At 39.0% G+C, this 22,598-nt stretch overlaps 2 protein-coding genes across 2 annotated transcripts in view; both read right to left on the reverse strand.

The window, feature by feature from the left end:
• Positions 1-22,598, reverse strand: part of PATE4 (prostate and testis expressed 4) — a 172,319-nt gene that overhangs the window by 113,855 nt on the left and 35,866 nt on the right. The window lies entirely within an intron of this gene.
• Positions 11,980-17,428, reverse strand: LOC311598419 (uncharacterized protein; the record flags this gene model as incomplete). The annotated part of the gene is made up of 4 exons (XM_084783468.1): positions 11,980-12,137; positions 12,293-12,421; positions 17,123-17,194; positions 17,344-17,428. 4 exons carry the CDS (start codon positions 17,426-17,428, stop codon positions 11,980-11,982), a joined length of 444 nt encoding a protein of 147 aa, XP_084639594.1.

Consider the following 22,598-nt stretch of genomic DNA (forward strand, 5'->3'; position numbering starts at 1 on the left):
TAACCCAATTGAAAAATGGGGCTTGGAACTAAATAGAGAATTCTCAACAGAGGAATATCAAATGGCTGAGAAACACTTAAAGAAATGCTCAACCTCCTTAATCATCAGGGAAATGCAAATCAAAACAACTCTGAGATTCCATCTTACACCCATCAGAATGGCTAAGATCAAAAATTCAAGCGACACCACATGCTGGCGAGGATGTGGGGAGAGAGGAACACTCCTTCATTGCTGGTGGGAATGCAAACTAGTACAACCACTTTGGAAATCTATCTGGTGCTATCTCAGAAAAATGGGAATAGGGCTTCCTCAAGACCCAGCTATTCCACTCCTTGGAATATACCCAGAAGATGCTCTAGCACACAACAAGAAAATTTGCTCAACCATGTTCATAGCAGCCTTATTCATAATAGCCAGAACATGGAAACAGCCTAAGTGTCCCTCAGTAGAAGAATGGATAAAGAAACTGTGGTACATATACACTATGGAATACTATTCAGCTATTAAAAACAAGGAATTCCCGAAATTTGTGGATCAATGGATTGAGCTAGAAATGATCATAATGAGTGAGTTAACCCAGAAGCAGAAAGACTCAAATGGTATATACTCATATCTGCATATTAGCCCAAGGGGCATGTCCCACGAAAGCCTTCACTTACCAGGAAACTGAGACAGAGGGGAGGACATTCTAGTGGGACTCTAGATGAGAGAATCATGGGAGAATGGCAAAGTAGAAGGATCCAGAGGATCCTAGAAGCCTACAAGTAGAACATTATGATAGGCAGATTTGGGCCCAGGGGTCCCGCTCAAACTAAGGCACCAGCCAAGGACAATACAGGCGGTAAACCTTAAACCCCTACCCAGATCTAGACAATGGACAGAACACTCTCCACAGTAGAGTGGAGAGTGGGATATGACTTTCTCACATACTCTGGTGCCTCACCTTTGACCATGTCCCCTGGAAGGGGAGACCTGGTGGCACTCAGAGGAAGGACAGCAGGTTACCAAGAAGAGACTTGATACCCTATGAACATATACAGGGGGAGGTAATCCCCCTCAGGAACAGTCATAGGGGAGGGGAATAAGGGGAAAATGGGAGGGAGGGAAGAATGGGAGGATACAAGAGATGGGATAACCATTGAGATGTAACAAGAATAAATTAATAAAGGAGAGAAAAAAAGGATAATGAAAACATATTTAAATGCCATATTCAGTAGGTCTCTGAGGCTTTTGAAGACCTTATTTAACCATTTTACATTATATATCTATATAATAATTCTATCTGTTAGACCTAGGATATATATTCTTGTGATAAAATTGGACTATTGCTTGACATGACCATTATTTGTACCAATATACAAAATTCTATACCAATAAATTAAAAATAACTTTCTTTGTAACAACTAAGGCCTTGAGTTAAGAAATAGGTTCAATGATCTACTTTTTGCTATATCCTCCCTCTATATTTCTATATCCCCCTTTCTTTCTTTTCAGCTCTCATATCCTTACCTATGAGAAAAAGATAAAGGAAGAGAGAGATGTCCCTGAGTCTAACCTAGTTTTCTCTCTGTATAAGACCAATAATAATTTAGAACCACTTCCTGATGAAAATAAGCTTCTGTAGACTTAGAGACAACCAGAAACTTACTCAACCCCCTTAGAGGAAATGGGATGTCATTCTCTTAAGGTTTCTTCAGGCTGATTTGGGACAAATAATACCTTGAAAGGAGTCCCTCAAAGTGGGGAAATGGTTAAGCAAGCCGGGGATTGCATTTGTGGTCCAGTTTCTAAATGTTGAGAGATTCCAGGCTTAATAAGAGTCCTGTGTGGGACAGACTGTAATGCTGGACCAATTGGTATCAGAAGCTTTCTACAGCACTGTCCTTGAAGTTGTCCTGTTCTGATGGGTAACAGCAGCTGAGGCACCTGGGGTGGAACAAGGAGGATGCAAAGGTGACAGCATGCAGAATGCTGAGAGGGATGAATCCTGTCGTGTTTTGTCGAGCGTCAGTGTCCAGTCCTTTTGTTCTAAAGACATAACTTTTCACAAGCTTTATACAGTTCTAACATTATAATTGTATGAGGTGTGCAGGATGTACAGAGCAAATAAGGCTGGTTCTCTGCTCATTGTATGAGCAGAAGTAAGACGTCTGCAAATCTTCCTTCATGCCATATGAAGAATGGCCTCTAATGATAAGTCACAGACAATCTGTGACCAACATGAAGCCTTGGCTATGTGTAGGGCTATGTATATCAGCCGGTCTCAGAACTATTCCCACGTAGTGAGATTAGCAATATAAGTTACCTGCTTGTTCTGCAGTTTGAATTCTTTACATCGAGATTGCAGCCCCCTCCCTCATCACCTCCTGATCCCATCCCCTCCCTCATCTCCTTTCCCTCCCTCTCCGAGTCCTAAAAAAGGGGAACCCTCCTCCCCTAATGTCTGAACTCAGATTATCCAGTGTCCTCTTACTACATATAACCTGTTCCTCTGTGGCCTGGCAAGGCCAACCTACATTCTCAGCACTCTGACCAGTGTCCAGCTTCGAGTCTCAGTAACTGTCCCTATCCCCCGCTGGGTAGAGTCCCTCAGAGGACCTGTATGTTGGGCTAAAATCCACTTATGAGTGAGTATATACCATGTGGGTCTTTTTTGGGGTCTGGGTTGATCATTTACATCTGGTTGATCACTGAGGGTGATCCTTTCTAGTTCCATCCATTTGCTGCAAATTTCATGATTTCCTTGTTTTTAATAGTTGAGTAGTATTCCATTGTATAGGTGTACCACAGTTTCCTTATCCAGTCTTTGGTTGAGGGACATCTAGGTTGTTTCCAGGTTCTGGCTATTACAAATAATGCTGCTATGAACATAGTTGAGCAAATGTCCTTATTGTATGGTGGAACATCTTTCAGATATATGCCCAGGAATGGTATAGCTGTGTCTTGGGGTAGAACTATCCTAGTTTTCTGAGAAAGCACCATATTGATTCCCAGAGTGGTTATACAAGTTTGCACTCCCATCAGTAGTGTTCCCCTTTCTCCATATCCTTGTCAGCCTTTGTTGTCACTTGAGTTATTGATCTTCGATATTAGGATAGACATAAGATGGAATCTCAAGGTTGTTTTGATTTGCATTCCCCTGATGACTAGGGATGTTGAACATTTCTTTAGGTGTTTCTCAGCCATTCAATATTCTTTTGTTAAGAATTCTCTGAGGGGGATTACCTCCCCCTGTATATGCTCATAGGGTATCAAGTCTCTTCTTGGTAACCTGCTGTCCTTCCTCTGAGTGCCACCAGGTCTCCCCCTCCAGGGGACATGGTCAAATGTGAGGCACCAGAGTATGTGAGAAAGTCATATCCCACTCTCCACTCAACTGTGGAGAATGTTCTGACCACAGCCATAGGGGAGGAAATAAGGGGAAAATGGGAGGGAGGGAAGAATGGGAGGATACAAGGGATGGGATAACCATTGAGATGTAACAAGAATAAATTATTAAAAAAAATAAATAAGAAAAAAAGAATTCTCTGTTTAGTTCTGTACCTATTTTTTATTGGATTATTTGGTTAGGTGGCATTTAATTTCTTGAATTCTTTGTATAGCTTAGATGTTAGCCCCTTGTCAGATGTAGGGTTGGTAAAGACTTTTTTCCCCAATCTGTGGGCTGTTGCTTTGTTCTGTTGACAGTGTCTTTTGCCTTACAGAAGCTTTTCAGTTTTATGAGGTCCCATTTACTAACTGTTGATCTTAGAGCATGGGCTGTTGTTCTGATCAGGAAATTGTCTCCTGTGCCAATGAGTTCTAGGCTTTTTCCCACTTTTTCTTCTAACAGATTTAGTAAGCCTGGTTTTATGTTAATGTCTTCAATCCACTTGGACTTTAGTTTTGTACAGGGTGATGAATATGAATCTATTTGCATTTTTACAAGTAGACATCCAGTTATACCAGCACCATTTGTTGAAGATGCTGTCTTTTTTCCATTGTATGGTTTTGGCTTCTTTGTCAAAAATCTAATGACCATAGGTGTGTGGATTTATTTCCATGTCTTCAATTCAATTCCATTGGTCAACTGGCCTATTTCCATGCTAGTACCATGCTATTTTTATTACTGTTGCTCTATAGTACAACTTGAGATCAGAGATGGAGATTCCTCTAGCAGATCTTTTATTGTACAGGATTGTTTTAGCTATCCTGGTTTTTTTTTCCATATGAAGTTGAGAATTAATCTTTCCAGTTCTGTAAAATACTGTGTTGGTATTTTGCTAGGGATTGCATTGAATCTGTATATTGCTTTTGGTAGGACTGCTGTTTTTACTATTTGATTCTCCAGATCCACGAGCATGGGAGATCTTTCCATTTTCTTATATTTTCTTCAATTTCCTTCTGCAGAGACTTGAAGTTTTTTTCATATAAATCTTTCACTTGCTTGGTTAGATTCACACCAAGATACTTTATAGTATTTGAGGCTATTGTGAAGGAAATGGTTTCCCTAATTTCTTTCTCAGTCAGTTTGTCATCTGTATACAGGAGGTCTACTGACGTTTTTGCATTAATTTTGTATCTTGCCATTTTGCTGAAGTTTTTTTATCAGCTGTAGAAGTTCATTTGTAGAATTTTGAGGGTCACTACTATATACTATCATATCATCTGCGAATAGTAAAACTTTAACTTTTTCCTTTCCTATTCGTATCCCCTTGATCTCCTTTAGCTATCTTATTGCTCTAGCTAGGACTTCAAGTACTATATTGAAGAGACATGGAAAGAGTGAACAGCCATGTCATGTCCTTGATTTCAGTGGGTTTGATTTAAGTTTCTCTCCATTTAGTTTGATGTCGGCTATAGGCTTGCTGTATATTGCCTTTACTATGTTTAGGTATGTACCTTGTATTTCGCATCTCTCTAAGACGTTTAACATGAAAGAGTGTTGGATTTTATTGAATGCTTTTTCAGCATCTAAAGAGATGATCATGTGTTTTTCCCCTTCAGTTTGCTTATATGGTTGATTACATTGATGGATTTTCATATATTGTACCACCCCTGCATGCCTGGTGTGAAGCCTACTTGGTCATAAAGGATGATATTTTTTATGTGATCTTGTATTCGATTTGCCAGAATTTTGTTGAGTATCTTTGTATCTATGTTCATAAGGGAAATTGGTTTGAGATTACTTTTCTTTGTTAGAGTTTTGTGTGGCTTAGGTAATAAGGTAACTGTGCTTTCATGGAATGAGTTTGGTAGTGATCCTTATGTTTCTATTTTGTGGAATAGTTTGAGTATTGGCATTAGTTCTTGAGGGTCTGGTAGAATTCTGTACTGATTTCATCTGGCCCTTGGCTGTTTTTGGTTGGGAGACTTTTGATGACTTTTTCTATTTCCTTAGGGAGTATAGGACTATTTAATTTGTTTGCCTGATCTTGATTCAACTTTGATAAGTGGAATTTATCACGGAAATTGTCCATATCATTTATATTTTCAAATTTTGTGGCTTATAGGCTTTTGAAGTAAGACTTAATGATTCTTTGGATTTCCTTGGTATCCATTGTTATATCTCGCTTTTCATTTTCAATTTTGTTAATTTGGGTACTCTCCCTTTGCCTTGTAGTTAGGTTGTCTAAGGGTTTGTCTATCTTGTTGATTTTCTCAAAGAACCAGCTCATTGATTTTTTGAATTGTTTTCTTTGTTTCTAATTTATTGATTTCAGGCCTGAGTTTGATGATTTCCAGCCATCTACTCCTCCAGGATGTATCTGCTCCTTTTTTTCTAGAAATTTGAGGTGTTCCATTAAATTGTCTATATGAGATGCTTCCAATTTCTTTATGAAGGCATTAGTGCTTTGAATTTTCCTCGTAGCACTGCTTTCATTATGTCCCAAAGGCTTGGATACGTTGTGCCTTCATTTTAATTGAATTCTAGGAAGTCTTTAATTTCTTTCTTTATTGCATCCCTGACCCAGTTGTCACTGAATAGGACATTTTTCATTTCCCATGTATTTATAGGCTTTTTGTTAATTCTATCATTGTTGATGCTCAGCTTGAGGCCATAGTGGTTTGATAAAATGCAGAGGATTATTTTAATTTTTTTTTAATCTATTGAGACTTGTTTTGTGACCAATTATATGTTCAATTTTGGAGAAGGCTGCATGTGGTACGGAGAAGAAGGTATATTCTTTTCTGTTTGGGTAAAAAGTTCTGTGGATGTATGTTAGGTCCATTTGATTCATGACCTCTATTAGCTTGATTATTTTTCTATTTAGTTTCTGTCTTGAAGCTCTGTCTGTTGGTGAGAGTGGGGTGTTGCAATCTCCCACTATTATTGTGTTGGGACATTTTTCCAGCCCTTTACTCTCAGGTAATGACCATCTTTGTTGCTGAGATGTGTTTCTTGAATGCAACAGAATGAAGGATCTTGTTTTTGCTTCCATTTTGAAAACCTGTGTCTTTTTACTGGGGAGTTGAGGCCATTGATGCTGAGAAATAGTAGTGACCAGGAAGTAAGGTATTAACTCATGAGCTATCACTTCAGCATCAGCATTATTTAAAACACAAATAATAGGCTTTGCTTCAGTTGCTTTATTCCTTATAGAATTTCACTGAGAGTTTTCAGAAAGGAACTAAAAGAGTGGATCCAAATCCTTAGGAGTGACAGGCAGATAAGTGTGTATACAATTGAGTTGCCCCCAACCTTTTTGTAAGTAATTAAGGATTACGTTGGAAAGTTTTACATTGAGAAGATGATGGTGAATTTATACGTTGAGTAACAGCATATTCTAAATAATAACAAGGTGATTGATTTTGCATTTTATCTGGAGCTATGTTTAAAATTTGCTCTCTTAGTTTATTTCCATGAAAGTTAAGCCTTCATTTAAGTATTGATGAAATAAGCAGGAGAGGATAATGTGATCCATATTATGAGTGACCAGTACCTCAGGAAATTTACTCAGCATCAGCTGATTTTGTGCACAATATTGACATATAGTGGGACTATTCTTTGTCCCCAGTGGTGAAACCTTCTGCGATACTAGGCTGTTGATTACTTAAAGTAGAAATAGAGACTACAAAGAATTCCTTATCATCAGGATGTAAAGGAATAGAGAAAAATAGTCATGTAAATGAAGAATAATAATGTAATACACTTGAGGAATAATAGTAGGAACAGGGAGCCCTGGCTGGAGGGTCTCAATTGTTTTCATAGTAGCACTTATGCCTCTATGATCATATAGCAGTTGAAACTTATTTTTTGCCTTTTTATGAATTACAAATATAAGAGAGATCCAAGGACTAATTGAGTGCTCTATATGTTTTAGTTGCAAATTGTTCCTGTACTAAAAGTTGAGCCTGTTTTAATTTTTTCCCATGAAGGGGCCAATGATTAGTCCATACAGGGTTACTAGTGACTCATTGTAGTTCTAAACCTTTTTGGCTGGCCGCTGATCAATGACCCTAACTAGGGGATTTATAGTTTCTTGTAATAATTATTATATGATTAATTAGTGCAGTGGTAAATACTGCCTGCATCTCCTGTTATATGTCTGTTCTCCACAGATTCCATGAAAACCCTGACACACTAAAAGGCTGAACAGTGCTGAAGATTCTTTATTAATCCAATTTAAGACAATAGTACTTTAAAAAGAATCCTGTTGGCCTTTACCAGATTGAAAAGGTGGGCCTCTAGACCTTGGCCATCATGAAAGCCATTGCTCTTCATTGATAACTGAATGATCTGTCCCAGTATTTAGAATGTCTCTAAAGGGATATTTTTCATATATAAAGTCAACATAAGACATCTGCCTTCTGATAATGGTCTTGTCCATAAAACTAAGGAATTTAGTTGTACTATATTTGATCTTGTTGCTCCTCCTGAGTGAAGGGATATTGTTCTTAAGCCTGGTTTATTTTTTGTGGCCTGGGTTGATTTGCTTTTTGTTCTGGGGTTGAAGATTGTCTTCTTGTGTGTTTAAAATCTTATCATCTCAGCTCTGAGTTGGTTTATTTCCAGCCATCTACTCATCTTGGGTGTTTCTGCTTCTTTTTTTTCCCTCTCTAGGGCTTCCAGATGCATCATTAAGTATGAGATGTTTCCAATCTCTTTATGAAGGCACTTAGTTCTATGAGCTTTCCTCTTAGCAGTGCCTTCAATGTGTCCCATAAATTTGGATATGTTGTATCTTCACTTTCACTGAATTTTAGGAAGTTCCAACTTCTTTCTTTATTTCTTCCCTGACCTAGCTGCCATTAAGTAGAGAGTTGTTCAATTTCCATTTGTTTGTAGGCTTTTTGTTATTTCTGTTGTTAGTGAAGTCCAGCTTTAGTCCTTTGATGAGTATAAAGTGTCCTTCCTCATCTTTTTTGATTAATTTTGGTTGAACGTCTGTTTTTATTAGATATTAGAGAAAATCAACAAGATAGACAAAGTTTTAGCCATACTAACTAAAAGACAGAGAGACACTATCCACATCAACAAAATCAGAAATGAAAAGTGAGAAATAACAACAGACACTGAAGAAATACAAAGAATCATTAGGTCCTACTTCAAAAGCCTATATGCCACAAAATTTGAAAATCTAAAGGAAATGACCAATTTTCTTGATAGATTCCACATGTCAAAGTTAAATAAAGATCAGATAAACAAATTAAATAGTCCTATTTAAAAAAAATAAAATCTTATCATCATTGTCAAATGTGGATCTAATAGGTTGTTTTGCCCAATAATTTCCTTTTTTTTTACATTATGTGCAAAGATGAAAGGCCATATTATTAAATTTTTAAAAATTCATTTTACCAATGTACTCTATTCCTATATTCAAAGCAAGGCCCTTTTTGAAAAGTTTATATATATTACATATTATATCCTGACCACAGTTTCCCCTCCCTCATCTCCTCCCAGTTCCTGTCTCCCCACCCCCACCCATTCCTCCTCTGTTTCCCTTCATAAAATGGAAGGTTGCCCAGAGATATAAACCAAACATTGCAATTAAATTGCAATAAAGACTAGGAATCTCCTTTATTATTAAGGCTTGATGAGGAACCCAGTAGGAGGACAAGGGTCCCAAAAGCAGGCAAAAGTTCCAGAAACAGCCACCATTCCCTCTGTTAGGAGTTTCACAAAAATACCAAGCTCCACAACTATAACATGTATTCGGGGGGCCTAGGTTAGATCTATGCAGGTTCCCTGATTGTCATTTCAGTCTTGATGAGCCTTTAGGAGTCCAGCCTTGTTGATTCTGTGTGTTTTCTTATGGTATCCTTGACCCTCTGATTCCTACAATCCTTTCCCCCTACCCCTTCTTCCACAGGATTCACTCACTGAGTTTAGCCTAATGTTTGGCTGTGGGTCTGTATCTGTTTCCATCACTTACTGGATGGAGTTTTCTGATTGTGATTATACCAGGTTCCTGTCTCCTGAGTATAGGAGAATATTATTAAGAATAATTTCTTTCCATTGATTGATTGCCTGGTGAGGTTGGTTCTATCCTAGATCTCTGAGGCATATGTCCTCTAGTTTCTGGTTCTCCAGACAGACCATAAAAGACCAAATATATCAGCCCAAAGTTTTCAATCACCATAGATGGAGAAAACAAGATATTCCAGGACAAAACCAAGTTTAAGCAGTACCTACCCACAAATCCAGCCCTAAAGAAGATGCTAGAAGTGAAACTCCTACTCAATGAGGTTAACTAAACCCAAGAAAATGAGCATATAAATCATTTCACTAGAAAAAAACCAAAAGAAGACAGGCACAAAACACATTACCACCACCAACATCAAAATAAAAGGAACTAGCAATCATTGATCGTTAATGTCTCTCAACATCAATGGTCTCAACTCTATAATAAAAAGACACAGGCTAACAGAATGGATGTGTAAACAGAACCCAACATTCTGCTGCATACAAGACACACCCCAGCAACAATGACAGATATTACCTCAGAGTAAAGGGCTGAACAAAGGCTTTTCAAGCTAACAGACCTATGATACAAGCTGGAGTAGTCATTCTGATATCTAATAAAAAAGACTTTCAATAAATATTAATGAAAAGAGATGAGAAGAACACTTTATACTTATCAAAGAAAAACAATCCACTAAGAGGACATCTCAACCCTAAACATATATGCCATAAATACAAGGGCACTCACATTTGTAAAAGAAACATTAAAACTTAAACCACACATGTATCTCTACACATTAATAGTGAAATACTTCAACATCCAACTCTTATCAATGGACAGATCATTGAGAGAGATACTAAATAGAGAAATAGTGAAACTAATTGATGTCATGAATCAAATGGACCTAATAGATATCTACAGAACTTTTCACCCACACAAAAAAGAATAATCTTCTCAGAACCACACAAAATCTTCTTCAAAATTGACCATATAGCCAGTAAAAAGCAAGCCTAAGCCAATACAAGAAAATTGAAATAAACCCATGTATCTTATTACATCACCACAGATTAAAGCTGGACTTCAACAACAACAGAAATAACAGAAAGCCTACAAACTCATGGAAACTAAACAACTCTCTACTCAATGAACACTGTGTCAGGGAAGAAATAATGAAAGAAATGAAAAGAGTCTAAGTGTATGTATTTCACTAAGGTGCTTTCTGAACCACTCTTCATCTTGTTCTATACTCCAGATACAGGAAGGGACATAAGTTTTTGGATAGTTGATGGGTACACATGAGGACCCTAGCCACAACATGGGATTGGTACATAGTCATCTAGCAGAGGGAAGCTCTGTGATCTGATTACCCAAGGCACATACACTGTCTTCATCTAAGTACTTCTGGCCTTGCCTCAAGCTGGAGCACATGTAGAGCCAGGATGAAGCAACCCCACATGTGTCTGAATACAAGGGTGGAGGCTGGATGACTTACTTTTCTACTCCATTGTTTCTTGGGAGGAAGATTAATGGCTCCCATTGCTCCCGTTCTGACTGATTGACCCAGGTATGGTTTCATGGGAGAGTGAATTTTTATTAAGATCTAAGCTAGTCTAAGTCAAATCATGCAGCTGGAATATTTTATTCGGTCTTTAAAGGATGATTTCCATTCAATATGTACTTCTACAAGATTAAATATGTACTTAATAAGACACATTTTATGTGTGTGTGTGTCATGTCTATGTTTGTATACTATTGGTTAAAAATAGATACCATGTGTCAAATTAGACCCTCATCAGTTTCAGTGATGTTTTCAATACCTCTTAATTTTACACAGTTTGATTTACTAACACAATTTAGAATTCTTCTGTGAGTTCAGCTGTGCATCAGTATCAGCTAGTGCTCTGTGTTGACATTTGAGCCAAGGTTAACATAGTATACTTGTCACAAATAATGACCCAATATGTAGGTATGTACCATATGTAATTTTAGTTAAATATATCATATGTTTCTTTATGACTTTTCAGATATCCTTATTGTTATTTTACATTTCTTCCTCCTGTAGCTGACATCTTGCATCTACTTAATGAAAGTTCCCCTCCCCCAGTTCCTTCTTTTTCTTAAAATCAGTTGTATCCTGCAACACCTTTCTAGTGCTCACATTAGGTCCTTTTTTAATTTCCTTCATTCTGTGGTTATTTTAGATCCTTACTCCTTAATAAGAGCACTTGAATTTTATAATGCAAACACTGGAGATTTAGAGTAGTGAAATAGAGAGAGTTTGCTTATGACCTTTTAAAGTTGAGCATCAGCCTAGAATGGAAAAATTCTCCGGCCAAGTGCAAAAAACAGTTCATAAACTTTGAATTCATGACCGTTCCTTCCTCTTTTTGAATAACCAAGAGGGTACAATCTTATATAACTTTTATGCTTTTATTTTTTTTGTGTTTCTTACATTTGCCTTTTTCTCAACAGTAACTGATAGTTTGTAAAGAGGTCTACTTCACGCTGAATATACAGAAAGAAATCACTGAGAGATGCCAGGAAGACAAAATGAGCAACAGGGACACAGTACAATTGCTACAGGAATTTGTAGTTAGTAAACATCCTTCTTCACTACTTGGCCGTGATATTTATTACAGAAATCTTCACCTTTGCAGCAAAAGGTAGATATCTTCAATCTTCCTTCATACATGTTTTCAGCCAAACACGCACTAGAGCAGTCCAGTTTGGTATGATTGTGGACCCACTTGCCTAGAAGAGAGAAGAATTTACATTTAGTGCCCAAACAATTGTAGGGATTCACAGCGAGGAGGGGACTTTCTCTCTCAGTAACAACCCAATTTTCCAGAGCAGGAATACATCCACCTCTCAGCAAGGACATCTTCAGACTAGCTTAAACACATTACCTGTATGCGAGAATATGAAGAAATTCCTGGTTCTGCATCCAGGGCTGTACATAGTAGTGCAGTTGCTCTTGCCTGACAAACAATGTCCTCTTTTAAAAGAGTTGCAGACCATGCACACTGTAGTTTTAGCTAGGGAAAGCAGATATAAAAGATGAATGGTGGATTGAAGTGACTAAGAATGCTGGTGGATTAAGGAATTCAAAGGCAAAACATAATCCAAGGAATTTTCTTAACACAATCTGAGGTGCTGATATATTACATTGGATTGAGTCATGGATTCCTTAAGAAGCTCAGGGTCTGACACCACAGTTTTGATTGCATAGGGAATAGAGTCATAGGTATTCCCTTGTACACAGTGTCATTGCTCAATAAACTAAGAAAGTACCTGTGTAAGCTAATATGACACCTAAAGTTCCTTTTTAAATGCATGAGAATTGCAATAATAACATCATGGTACCAGCATAACAATAGACATTGCAGATCAATGGAACTGAATAAAGGGCCCAGACATAAGGCCATGTAACTACAAGCACCTGATTTTTGACAAGATGACAAAAAGACACACTGGAGAGAAGACAGCATCGTCAACAAATAATGCCGAGAAAACCAGCATTCTACATTCTGCATGTAGAAGAATGAACTAGATCATTATCTCTCACCCTACATAGACATCACATTCTAAACTGAGCAAAGACCTCAATACTGAGGAGACTCAGAAACTCCTAGAAGGAAAAAGTAGGAAGTATGCTCCTAGAAATAAGCATAGGTAAGAACTTCCTGAATAGGGCTCCACTCCTTACGGCAATGAGGTCAATAATCCACAAACGGGATGCAGGCCATATAAAAAGATAAGGAATTAAAGTAACACAGGGAGAACAAGCCAAGACAGGGAATACGATTTCCTCCCAGGATCTGACCTGAGTCTTACCACTGAGAAAGCCAGAGAATTCAGACTACACTGACACAGACTAATGGCCACAGACACAATATGTGTTTTCTGAAAGACATCTTATTGAAGATAATGAACAAATTGTGTTCACTTAGTGTCAGATAATAAATTCTAAGATACACCTCAATCAAGGGTGTTAAGGACAGTAATTAGATTGTGCTTCCTTGGGGTGATAGTGACTTACAACCATGACTTTCTAGTGTATCAGTTACCCCTGCCCCCTCCCTGACCCCCAGTTCTTCATGGTGTGCTTGTTAAATTCACCTCCCAATGTTTTTTATTGAGGAAAAATATTTTAACATATACATTTATATTATTACACATATGTACATTAAAGTACATACATCAAGAAAAACCACAGAACAATCAGGAATTATATAAATGTTGCATTCATAGTATTTTTGTCTATTTGTATTTGGCAACCTTGAAGAAAACATCTTTCCTATCTTGATGAGTCTAAAATTCTGAATGTGAATAAATATCTATCATTTCTCATCTCTATCAACTTAAAACAACTATCTAGACCCATTTTTAAACTTTATTATGAGCTATATTTTTTGGCCAGTGTCACAAAGAAAAGAAGTGGTTTCTTAGCACTATCAGAGATGTAACTCCAGAGTTGCCTTAATCTCCCATATGTTCCTATGGCAATGTAAGCTAACTGCATCTTTCCTTTAAGAAACCTACACATGCTTTATCACCTTAACAAGCATGCTACCCTCACCCCCAGGAAAGAAGAATGCTAGTCACAGTAATTGTCATGCGTCCTCTTTCAATATTTTAAACAATTTAACCTTTGCTTTAGTTTTGGTTTATCCTGAAAGGAACTTTTTCCTTTCACTTCTTCCTGGGAGCCACAAATCCTGCCTTTTCTGGGCAGCAGTCTCTTAGACATACCCTTAGGCAGCTGCTGGTTTAGTTTGCAGCTGTGCACCTACAGCTGGTGATAGGAAATCAAGAAGTTGAAAGTTTCCAACACAGCAAAGGAAGTTGTCCGTTGAATGAAGAATGAAGAGACAGTATATAGGATTAATTAAACCTTTGCCAGCTATATGTTGCATAGAGAATTGGTATATAAAATATAAAAGGTAAACGCCCCCCAGAAATTCAATAAGAAAACAAAATCCTGGTCTTTAAAAAATGGCACTGAATACAGCTCCCCCAAAAGAAAAATACAAAGGTCTGATAAGGATTTATTTTTTTAGCATGTTCAACATTCTTACCCCCAGGAAAATACAAATAAAAACTGCTTTATGATTTCATCTCATACCAGCCAAGAAAAAAATGGAAGCCAATGCTCATATTGATTTGGGCAAAGGCAAGCCCTTTCACTTTTAGTGACGATATAAACTGGTACAGATATGATGGAAATTGGTTATTTATAAGCATAAATAACACATGGTAAACCGTATAACTCCTAGAATATACCCTCCCCAAACCATACCCTACTGTAGCTATATAACACATCCATGTTTATGGCTGCTCCATTCACAATAGCTAGGAAACAGAATCAGCCTAGCTGTCCATAAAGTGATGAATGAAGACAGTGGATTTTACTCATTTGCAAAAATAAATGAAATTTACAGGAAAACTAAAAAAAAATATTATAATGATTGCACTAACTTATCTCTGGAAAGACAAAGACTGCACATTCTCTCCCTTATGTAGATCCTAGCTTTGAATTTTTAGATTTGTGCTTTTAGTCTACAGTGTTTGCAGAGACCAGGGAAAACAGAATGGGATTACTGTGTGAGTAGGTGGGGGTCATTAGAGGGGAAGTGGGAATAGCAGAACATGTGTGACATGGAAGTAGAAGAGGAACATACAGGAGGTGGAAGGAAAAGTTGGAACAGATTGGAGCAGAGGGACAGAGGACAGGGTTAATTAAAGCTAAATGTGTATTAACAAATCCTTCTGGAAACACACTATATTGTAAGCAAATTGAAAATATAATTTAAAAAAGGAATTTAAACACAAGTGCAATGCATGGGTGGACAACAGTTCTAGAGTAGATGAGTTGTTATAAAAGAAAATCCCAGGGCTAGGTGTGGAACACCTCCTTTGAGCTATTGGTCAGGGAGATCTCAGGGATTCCCAAAACAACACAGGTCATTGCCACCACCCCTGTTTATCCATCAAAACTACAGGAGGAGACATTATTCCTGAAGATACAATACACTTTATTTGTGAGACATAAAGAAATCAAACTGGAACTGACCTGAAAATTTACTTCATGGTGGCTAATGTTCATAATGCCAGAAATGCTCTGCAGGGTGCTGGGGGATAAAATCCATCAATTTTATTGTATCTGTTGGTGAACTCTACCTGCTGAACTACTGACACATCAGGCAAATGTGGTCAATGGTGCAATAGTACAACAATAGTTATGTAGGAAACCAGTTGCTTGTGTTAACCTAATGATTGCTTCACTGGAAGTACTTTACGCCTGGTACTATAAAGCTGGTCAAAACTGGTTTTTTTCCCCCTAAATGGACTTGTCAAACTGACCTCTAAGTATTTATATATCTAACCAATTATTAGTGTTGCCCTCAACCTTGGCCAGAGAAGCTTCTCTACACAGTGGTCAGTGGCTCATAATTGATCAAAGTGCTAAGCATAAGTGAATACTGAGAGCTCAGCCCTATCTGAGATATCTATATCACATACCCCCACCACCACAATATTCAAGGAACATTGTAGAAGAAGAGTTAAAAGGAATGTAAGAGCTGGAGGACGGAGAAAGTGCTATAAAATTCTATCTCTTGGATGTGATGCGGTCAGTGCACTCAAGAACTCACAGCAGCTGTGTTTGTCAGTATAAGACCTATACAGTATCAAGACATTCTATCACGGATTGGAGAAAGGATTATTAGGTCTCACTGCTCTCTGAGGAACTATTGGGAGTCAGTGTGCTACAAGTCAGGGAGTCATTGTTATTTTTTTTTCCCAGTGGCTTAGCTACTGTTAAGTTGTCCACGCTTCAGTAAATAACCCTGCACCCATGCTTATGCAAGTAAACCTAGCCAAAATCCCTGAGCTATACAAAGAGGCATGGAAGTAGGAGGAGGATTTGTTGTGGAGAAGTGCTTTAGAGGAAGTGAGAAAGCAATAAAAGTAATGGAGGGATATAGAAAAAAAATAAAATAAAATAAAAAAGATAATAAATAAAAACACTTGTGGAAACAGTGAGGTGGTTCAACAGGTACCTGCTTTCAAGCCTGATGACTTGAGCTCCATCCCTAGGACCCACGCGGAAAAGCAAGAGAATTGGCTCCCCAAAATTATCTGGTCTCCACATATATGCCATAGCATGTGCTTGCGTACGCGCGTGCACGCACACACACACGTACACACACACTAAATAAATGTAATAAAAAGTAAATTGCTTGAGGAATTGATATTGTCTTGGAGACAGAGGGGAGGCAAGCTCACAGTATTTCATAGCCTATACCCTTGCTCCAAAGGCATCTGATAATCAGATCCACCTGATCAACACAGTGCACTTGATTTGAAATACTAGCCTAAGAAAAGCTCTCCAGTGACTTTCTCCGAACGGCTATCTCTGTAAGGTAGCTTCCACACCCACTGGCTGCTATGGTCAAGTCAGAGAGGCTGACTCAAAGACGTACGTGTACAAGAGCACACAAACTCATCCTTCCCTAGGGAGTAACTGATCCCACTGTATGAGAGAGACCTGACCTCTTACTCCAGGAGGGTGGGATCAACACAAAGATATCTTGATATTGGGTCAACTCATCCCAGAGTCCTGACCTTGATCTCCCTCTGCTCCCCACAGGTATTTAGGCCATCACCCCAAGTCCATCCCAGTGACCTCTAGCCCATCTGCGCTCCTGTTTCGGTCTTCAAGGACTCACCCTCACCTTGGATGGACACAATAGAAAAAGCTCCCAGCAGCAGGAGAAAGAGCAGGAGCGTTTCCATCTCAGTCTGGGCTGGCAAAGGACACAGCAGAACAGCTGGCAGCAAGTACCCAGGAAGGGTCAGGGTAGATTACAGTAGGCTGCAGAGTCTGCTCTCAATGGCCCCCAGGATGTGGGCAGGAACTTCCTTACACACCTGCCAGTGGGTGTTTTGCCAGTACCCAGGCTCAGGAAAGTGCCCCAGAGGACCAGCTCTTTCAGAGCTTCAAAGGACACAGGACGTCCATGGATCCTTCTCACATCCATCTCCTTCATAGATGAAGCCAGGCTTGTTTACTTCCTAAGTGAGCTCCCTAAGGTTGAGCTCAGAGCGGGGCTCTGGACCTTTTATCCCTATCTCATCTCAGCAATAGTGAGGGTAGCTGCAACGACAGAAATTTGCTCAGTATGTTCCATAAACCAGGATGGCTGTGCACCCACAGCCATCGTACCTCCTTTTTTTTTGTTTTTTTTTTTTTGTTTTTTTTTTTTTGTTGTTGTTGTTGTTGTTTTTTGAGACAGGGTTTCTCTGTGTAGCCTTGGCTGTCCTGGACTCGCTTTGTAGTCCAGGCTGGCCTCGAACTCACAGCGATCCACCTGCCTCTGCCTCCCGAGTGCTGGGATTAAAGGCGTGCGCCACCACGCCCAGCTTCGTACCTCCTTTATAGTGAATATTTTAGCATTGAAGAAACATAGCAAGTGCCACCTGAGCAACTTATGTAAAGGGGGCTTTGTGGATTCTTGCATTATTTTACAAACTACAAAACAAATTTCTCCCCAGGTAAAGCCTCAGCCATCCAGCTTCTAAATAACTGTATCAATCAAGTAGCATTTTTCCAAACACAGACTCAGCTTCTGAATCACACTCAGCTGAAATACTCAGAATTTCTACTGACGTTCTTTATGCTATCTTTATCCATATCATCATGCTGAAAAATACTCAGTGTCCCAGACACTCAGCATGCATGCACATGTAGCCAAAGGAAGAAGAAAGTGCCAAGCAAGCTCACCAACTGGGCCCACTTGGGATAGGGAACATACCAGGTTGCATGATCAGACTTATGGCCCTTAGGGCACCTTCCCTCTGTGCATGAGCCCTTCATGACAGAAGCCTTTGGTGATGCTCCCTCTGTATAGTTCACAAATGGTGAACAGATCAGGCTCCCAGTCTTTATTAGCGACTAAGCAAAGGATAAAAGAAACAAAATGAAAAATGGATGGATGGATGGATGAATGGATGGATGGGTGGATAGATGGATGGATGGATGGATGGATGGATGGATGAATGGATGGATGGGTGGATAGATGGATGGATGGATGGATGGATGGTGGTCTGTGTGTATAAAGCAATGGCTGGAGGCTGACATCCAGGATCTCAGATGCACCACACACAGAGAGCCTGGCTCACTTCATGCTTTACAAGCGTGACTACTATTCATGAGACAGCCGTGCCTAGCTTTCCAACATAAAGACAGTGAGTGCATTAGACGTGGGAGGAGTCCAAGACAGATGGGTGCTAGGCCACAAGGTTTAGTAATCCACTCAGATCCAAACTGATTCCCTATGCTGCATTGCCCTGTAATCTGTATGTTCTCCATGCCTCTCTAACATGGAATTCTATGAATCCTCACAGGTCCTAACCCTTACTACCCCATAGTAACCATTCTAAGAAAAAGACAAAGAAAATGAGAATGAGGAAAACAAGACAAATCAAATTAATTTCATTTTTAGTGAACATGTTTTTCCGCACGTGGCATCAATTTGTTAGTGCTGTCCGAGTTTTATATTCTTAACATACTACTCCCAATTAATACAACATGCGCTGTCAGGCAGGGTTTACATATTGGCCTAATAACATGGAAAGAAAATTTGAAACAAAGAAAATAGTTATCTGGGTTAATATTGAAGAAACTTATGGTTATCAAATTTCATAATATTTTCTAAGAAAAAAGTGGTGGACCCTATTACATGGATTTTTTTTCACAATATATCAATTTTTAAAGGATTCCTGTCTTAAAGAAACCCCATTTAGGTATTAATGGAACATTGCTATTCTACAACAAGTCTCTACATCAGTCTCATGATGGGAATGTAAGTTGACATGTTTGAAGATCATAAACACCCCATTTACCAAATACCATCATGGCTGCTTCTCAGACTTTTTTTTATAGATAGCTGAGGTCGATGTATCTAAATTTACATTTTTAGTCTAAACATTTTTAGGGCTCCTTCATCATACACAGTGTCCCAGACATTAGTATATTGTATGGCCAGCCTACTCTGAAGTTACCAGACACAAATTCCTCTGCAATACAGGATGTTTGTCTTCTCATCATTCCGAACAGTGGGAGGGCAGAACCACCACAAGCTTCCGGGCCCACAGTAATCATATCAGATCTTGTGGTGATAAGCTGAGACCTAACAAGGCTCAGTGTCCTGGCCAGAGCACTGAATTTCCTAGACACACTCAAGTTTGAAGCCTCATTCCAGCATTTTTAAATCCCGAGACAACTAAGACATTGAGAATTCATCATAAATGAGTTAACACTGTCTCATAAATTAAGTTGAATTCGTGTGTGTGTGTTGTGTGCATTTCAGTGCTGGTGATAACCATGTGTTAAGAACAAATGTTATATCAATAAAAAAAAAACCACAGCCCCAAAACCAAAATGAATTTGCTTAATACTCAATCAAGTTCAGAACATTTCTAGACAAACTTAGCCAAACATCTACTCCACACTTTTTTTGGCCTGTATCCTTTTGACTGTCATTTTTTAGAAGCCAGGATTTTTTAGTTCATATGTGGGTTTAGGGCATGGATGAATGATGCATATTGTCAAGTCTGAGTGTCTGGGCAAATTTATCAGATGAATGTGGTATAGGGTTTCTGTCTCAAGGTGTAATAAGGACAAGCAGAATGCCTTCTCTTTATCTCTTTGGTGTCACTCCCTGGATCCCAGACCCACTCCACAGACAGATAGGAAGGACCCACTCTAAGAAAATTCCTAGAGGCACCTAATAAGAATCTCACCACAGCCATATCTAACTCTCATCACAGAGGTCAGGGTCATGGTGTTCGTGTCCTATTGGAGAACTAGAGGTTGACCTTCTCTGCCCATGTCTATATCTCAGTATAAACCAAGGTCTATTCCCCTCCAAAAGTGCTAAGGCATTAGCCACAGGGAAGCTCAGATACTTATATGCTTGCTGTTAGACTCCGTTCTTTGTAGATAGTTAATAACTCCATTTTGTTTTATGAATTGGACTGATACTAGGAATCTCAATTCCAATGCTTTACGGAAGTAATATACTGTAATTATACAGCAGTATAATATAGCAGTTTTTCATTAAGATCTTCAGAGAAGTGGTTCAAGATAAGGTAAATAGCAGACTAAAATGTGTTCAATGAACTTTGAAGTTTTCTGGAAAAATTTTTAATTGGCTAAAAGGACTGGGAGACCTTCATCAATGAAGGAGGTTTTATTTTATTTTTTTCTGTTTCTGAGACATTCTGTGGCTACTTTTGTTATTACTTTTAAGAAGATTTTGAACTACATAATACAAAATTTTCTTTGAGAGCATAATGCAGTTAAATGTCTTTTAGAACACTACTGTGCTGTGTGAATTTATTGATAAATTCTTTCAGTTTTGGAGGTGGTAAAAGTCACAATGATTTTTTAACAATGACAACAGTTCCTTCAAATTTTGGGCCGAAGAGGGGAGCTAACTTTGAGGCAGAAGCTCTGAACCCTGTGATGACAGAGACTAAAATACTCTGCCAAATTGAAACCAAGATGGCTGTGACCATTCAAACTTAATCTGCAGCAGCAGTAGCCACGGCAACGGTGGAGAAGTAAAGATTTTGGAGAGCCAGTAGAGTGAAGGGGAAACTACAGGTATCAGCAGACGGTGACTTCAGCTGAGCATTGCAGCAATAGTGTCACTATAGAGAAGAGCTGAGCTAGACAGTTCCCTGTATGTGGGCAAATTACTCAAGAACTGTGCATGTCAGTAGCTGAATAGTAGTTTATTTTCGCTTCTGTTCTGTGGACGAAAAGGTTAGGGACTCTACCAGAGAAATTTTTTTACACATAATTTTAAAAATCTTTTTTAATTAATTAATTAACTAATTCACTTTACATCCCTCCTCACCTCCCAGCTTTACCCTCATTCTCTCTCCTTACATCCCCCTTTCCCTATTCCTCAGAAGAGGGGAATGCCCTTCACCTTCAGTTCATCAAGTCCTACCAGGACTTGTGTGTGCCCTCTTCCCCTGTGGCCTGGCAAAGCAGTCCTGCCAGGGGGCGGGGAGTGATTGAAAATCTGTCAAGACAGTCCATGTCTGAGAGAGAACCTCACTTCCCTTACAAAGGCACCCACATGAAGCCTGAGCTGCCCGTCAGCCACATCTGTGTGGGAGGCCTAGGTTCACTCCATTCAATGTCCTTGAATGGTTAAGCAATCTAGTGATTGCATTTGTGGTCCAGTTTCTAAATGTTGAGAGGTTCCAAGCTTAGTGGGAGGTTGAAATGGTGGTCCAAATTGGATCAGAAGCTTTCTACAATGTTGTCTAGGAAGCCGTCTAACGCTGATGAGTAAAAGTAACAGAATCATCCAGGGTTGGACCTAGGAGGATGCAGGATGTCAGTGTCCAACATGCTGAGAGGAATGATTCCTGTCAAAGGTACTCATCCCTGAGACCACCAGCTCGGAAAGCCCAAGCCCTCTAAGCAGAGGCAATTTTTCAGCTGAAGTTTCCCCTTTCCCAAACACATCATGCTGGCCATCAAGATTAGCCATCATAAAGAGGTAGCGACTATTAATGTGAAAGCTCCTGACAAGACTCAGGTGTTGGGTACCTAACTCATAAAGCAGCAAGCATTACAACTTTCAGCTGTAAGGTTTAAGAAACATTAGTCTTCATGGCTCCTGATTTCCTTAAGGAATTAGACCCTGCAGTTTCTCATATCTGTTTCACTCCTCTGTGCCCCATTGTTTCTGCTCAGCTGCTCTCTGGAGCTTGTTAGCCACTTTCTCACTGCTGTTGCTACTACTGAGGCCTCCTCCACAGCTAGTACACTCTATGCTACCTCTACCACATACTCTTCAGTTATCAGATCAATTCATTTTACTAATAATAACAATACAAAGTGGGCAGCACTGGTCAAAATCCCATGGCTAGGGAGAATGATGACATTAGAGGAAGAACCTACTGCTGATATTTTGCTAAGTGGACATGTTCTTAAAGTGCTTTCTAAGTGTTCATGTTTATATCCATTGATTAATACTGCTCTTAGCCTTGATAATAGAAACTTCTTTTTTCAGTGGGCATCAGTTAATGTAGAGACTCAGATAGCAGGTCAAAATACTAAGAATAAGTGACTCTTGTGTGCTTATAGGACATTTGTCTGTGTTACCCCATCCAAGACTCAGGGAT

Source organism: Acomys minous, assembly GCF_964271855.1.
Source record: "Acomys minous genome assembly, chromosome: 5".
Classification (NCBI taxonomy): Eukaryota; Metazoa; Chordata; class Mammalia; order Rodentia; family Muridae; genus Acomys; species Acomys minous.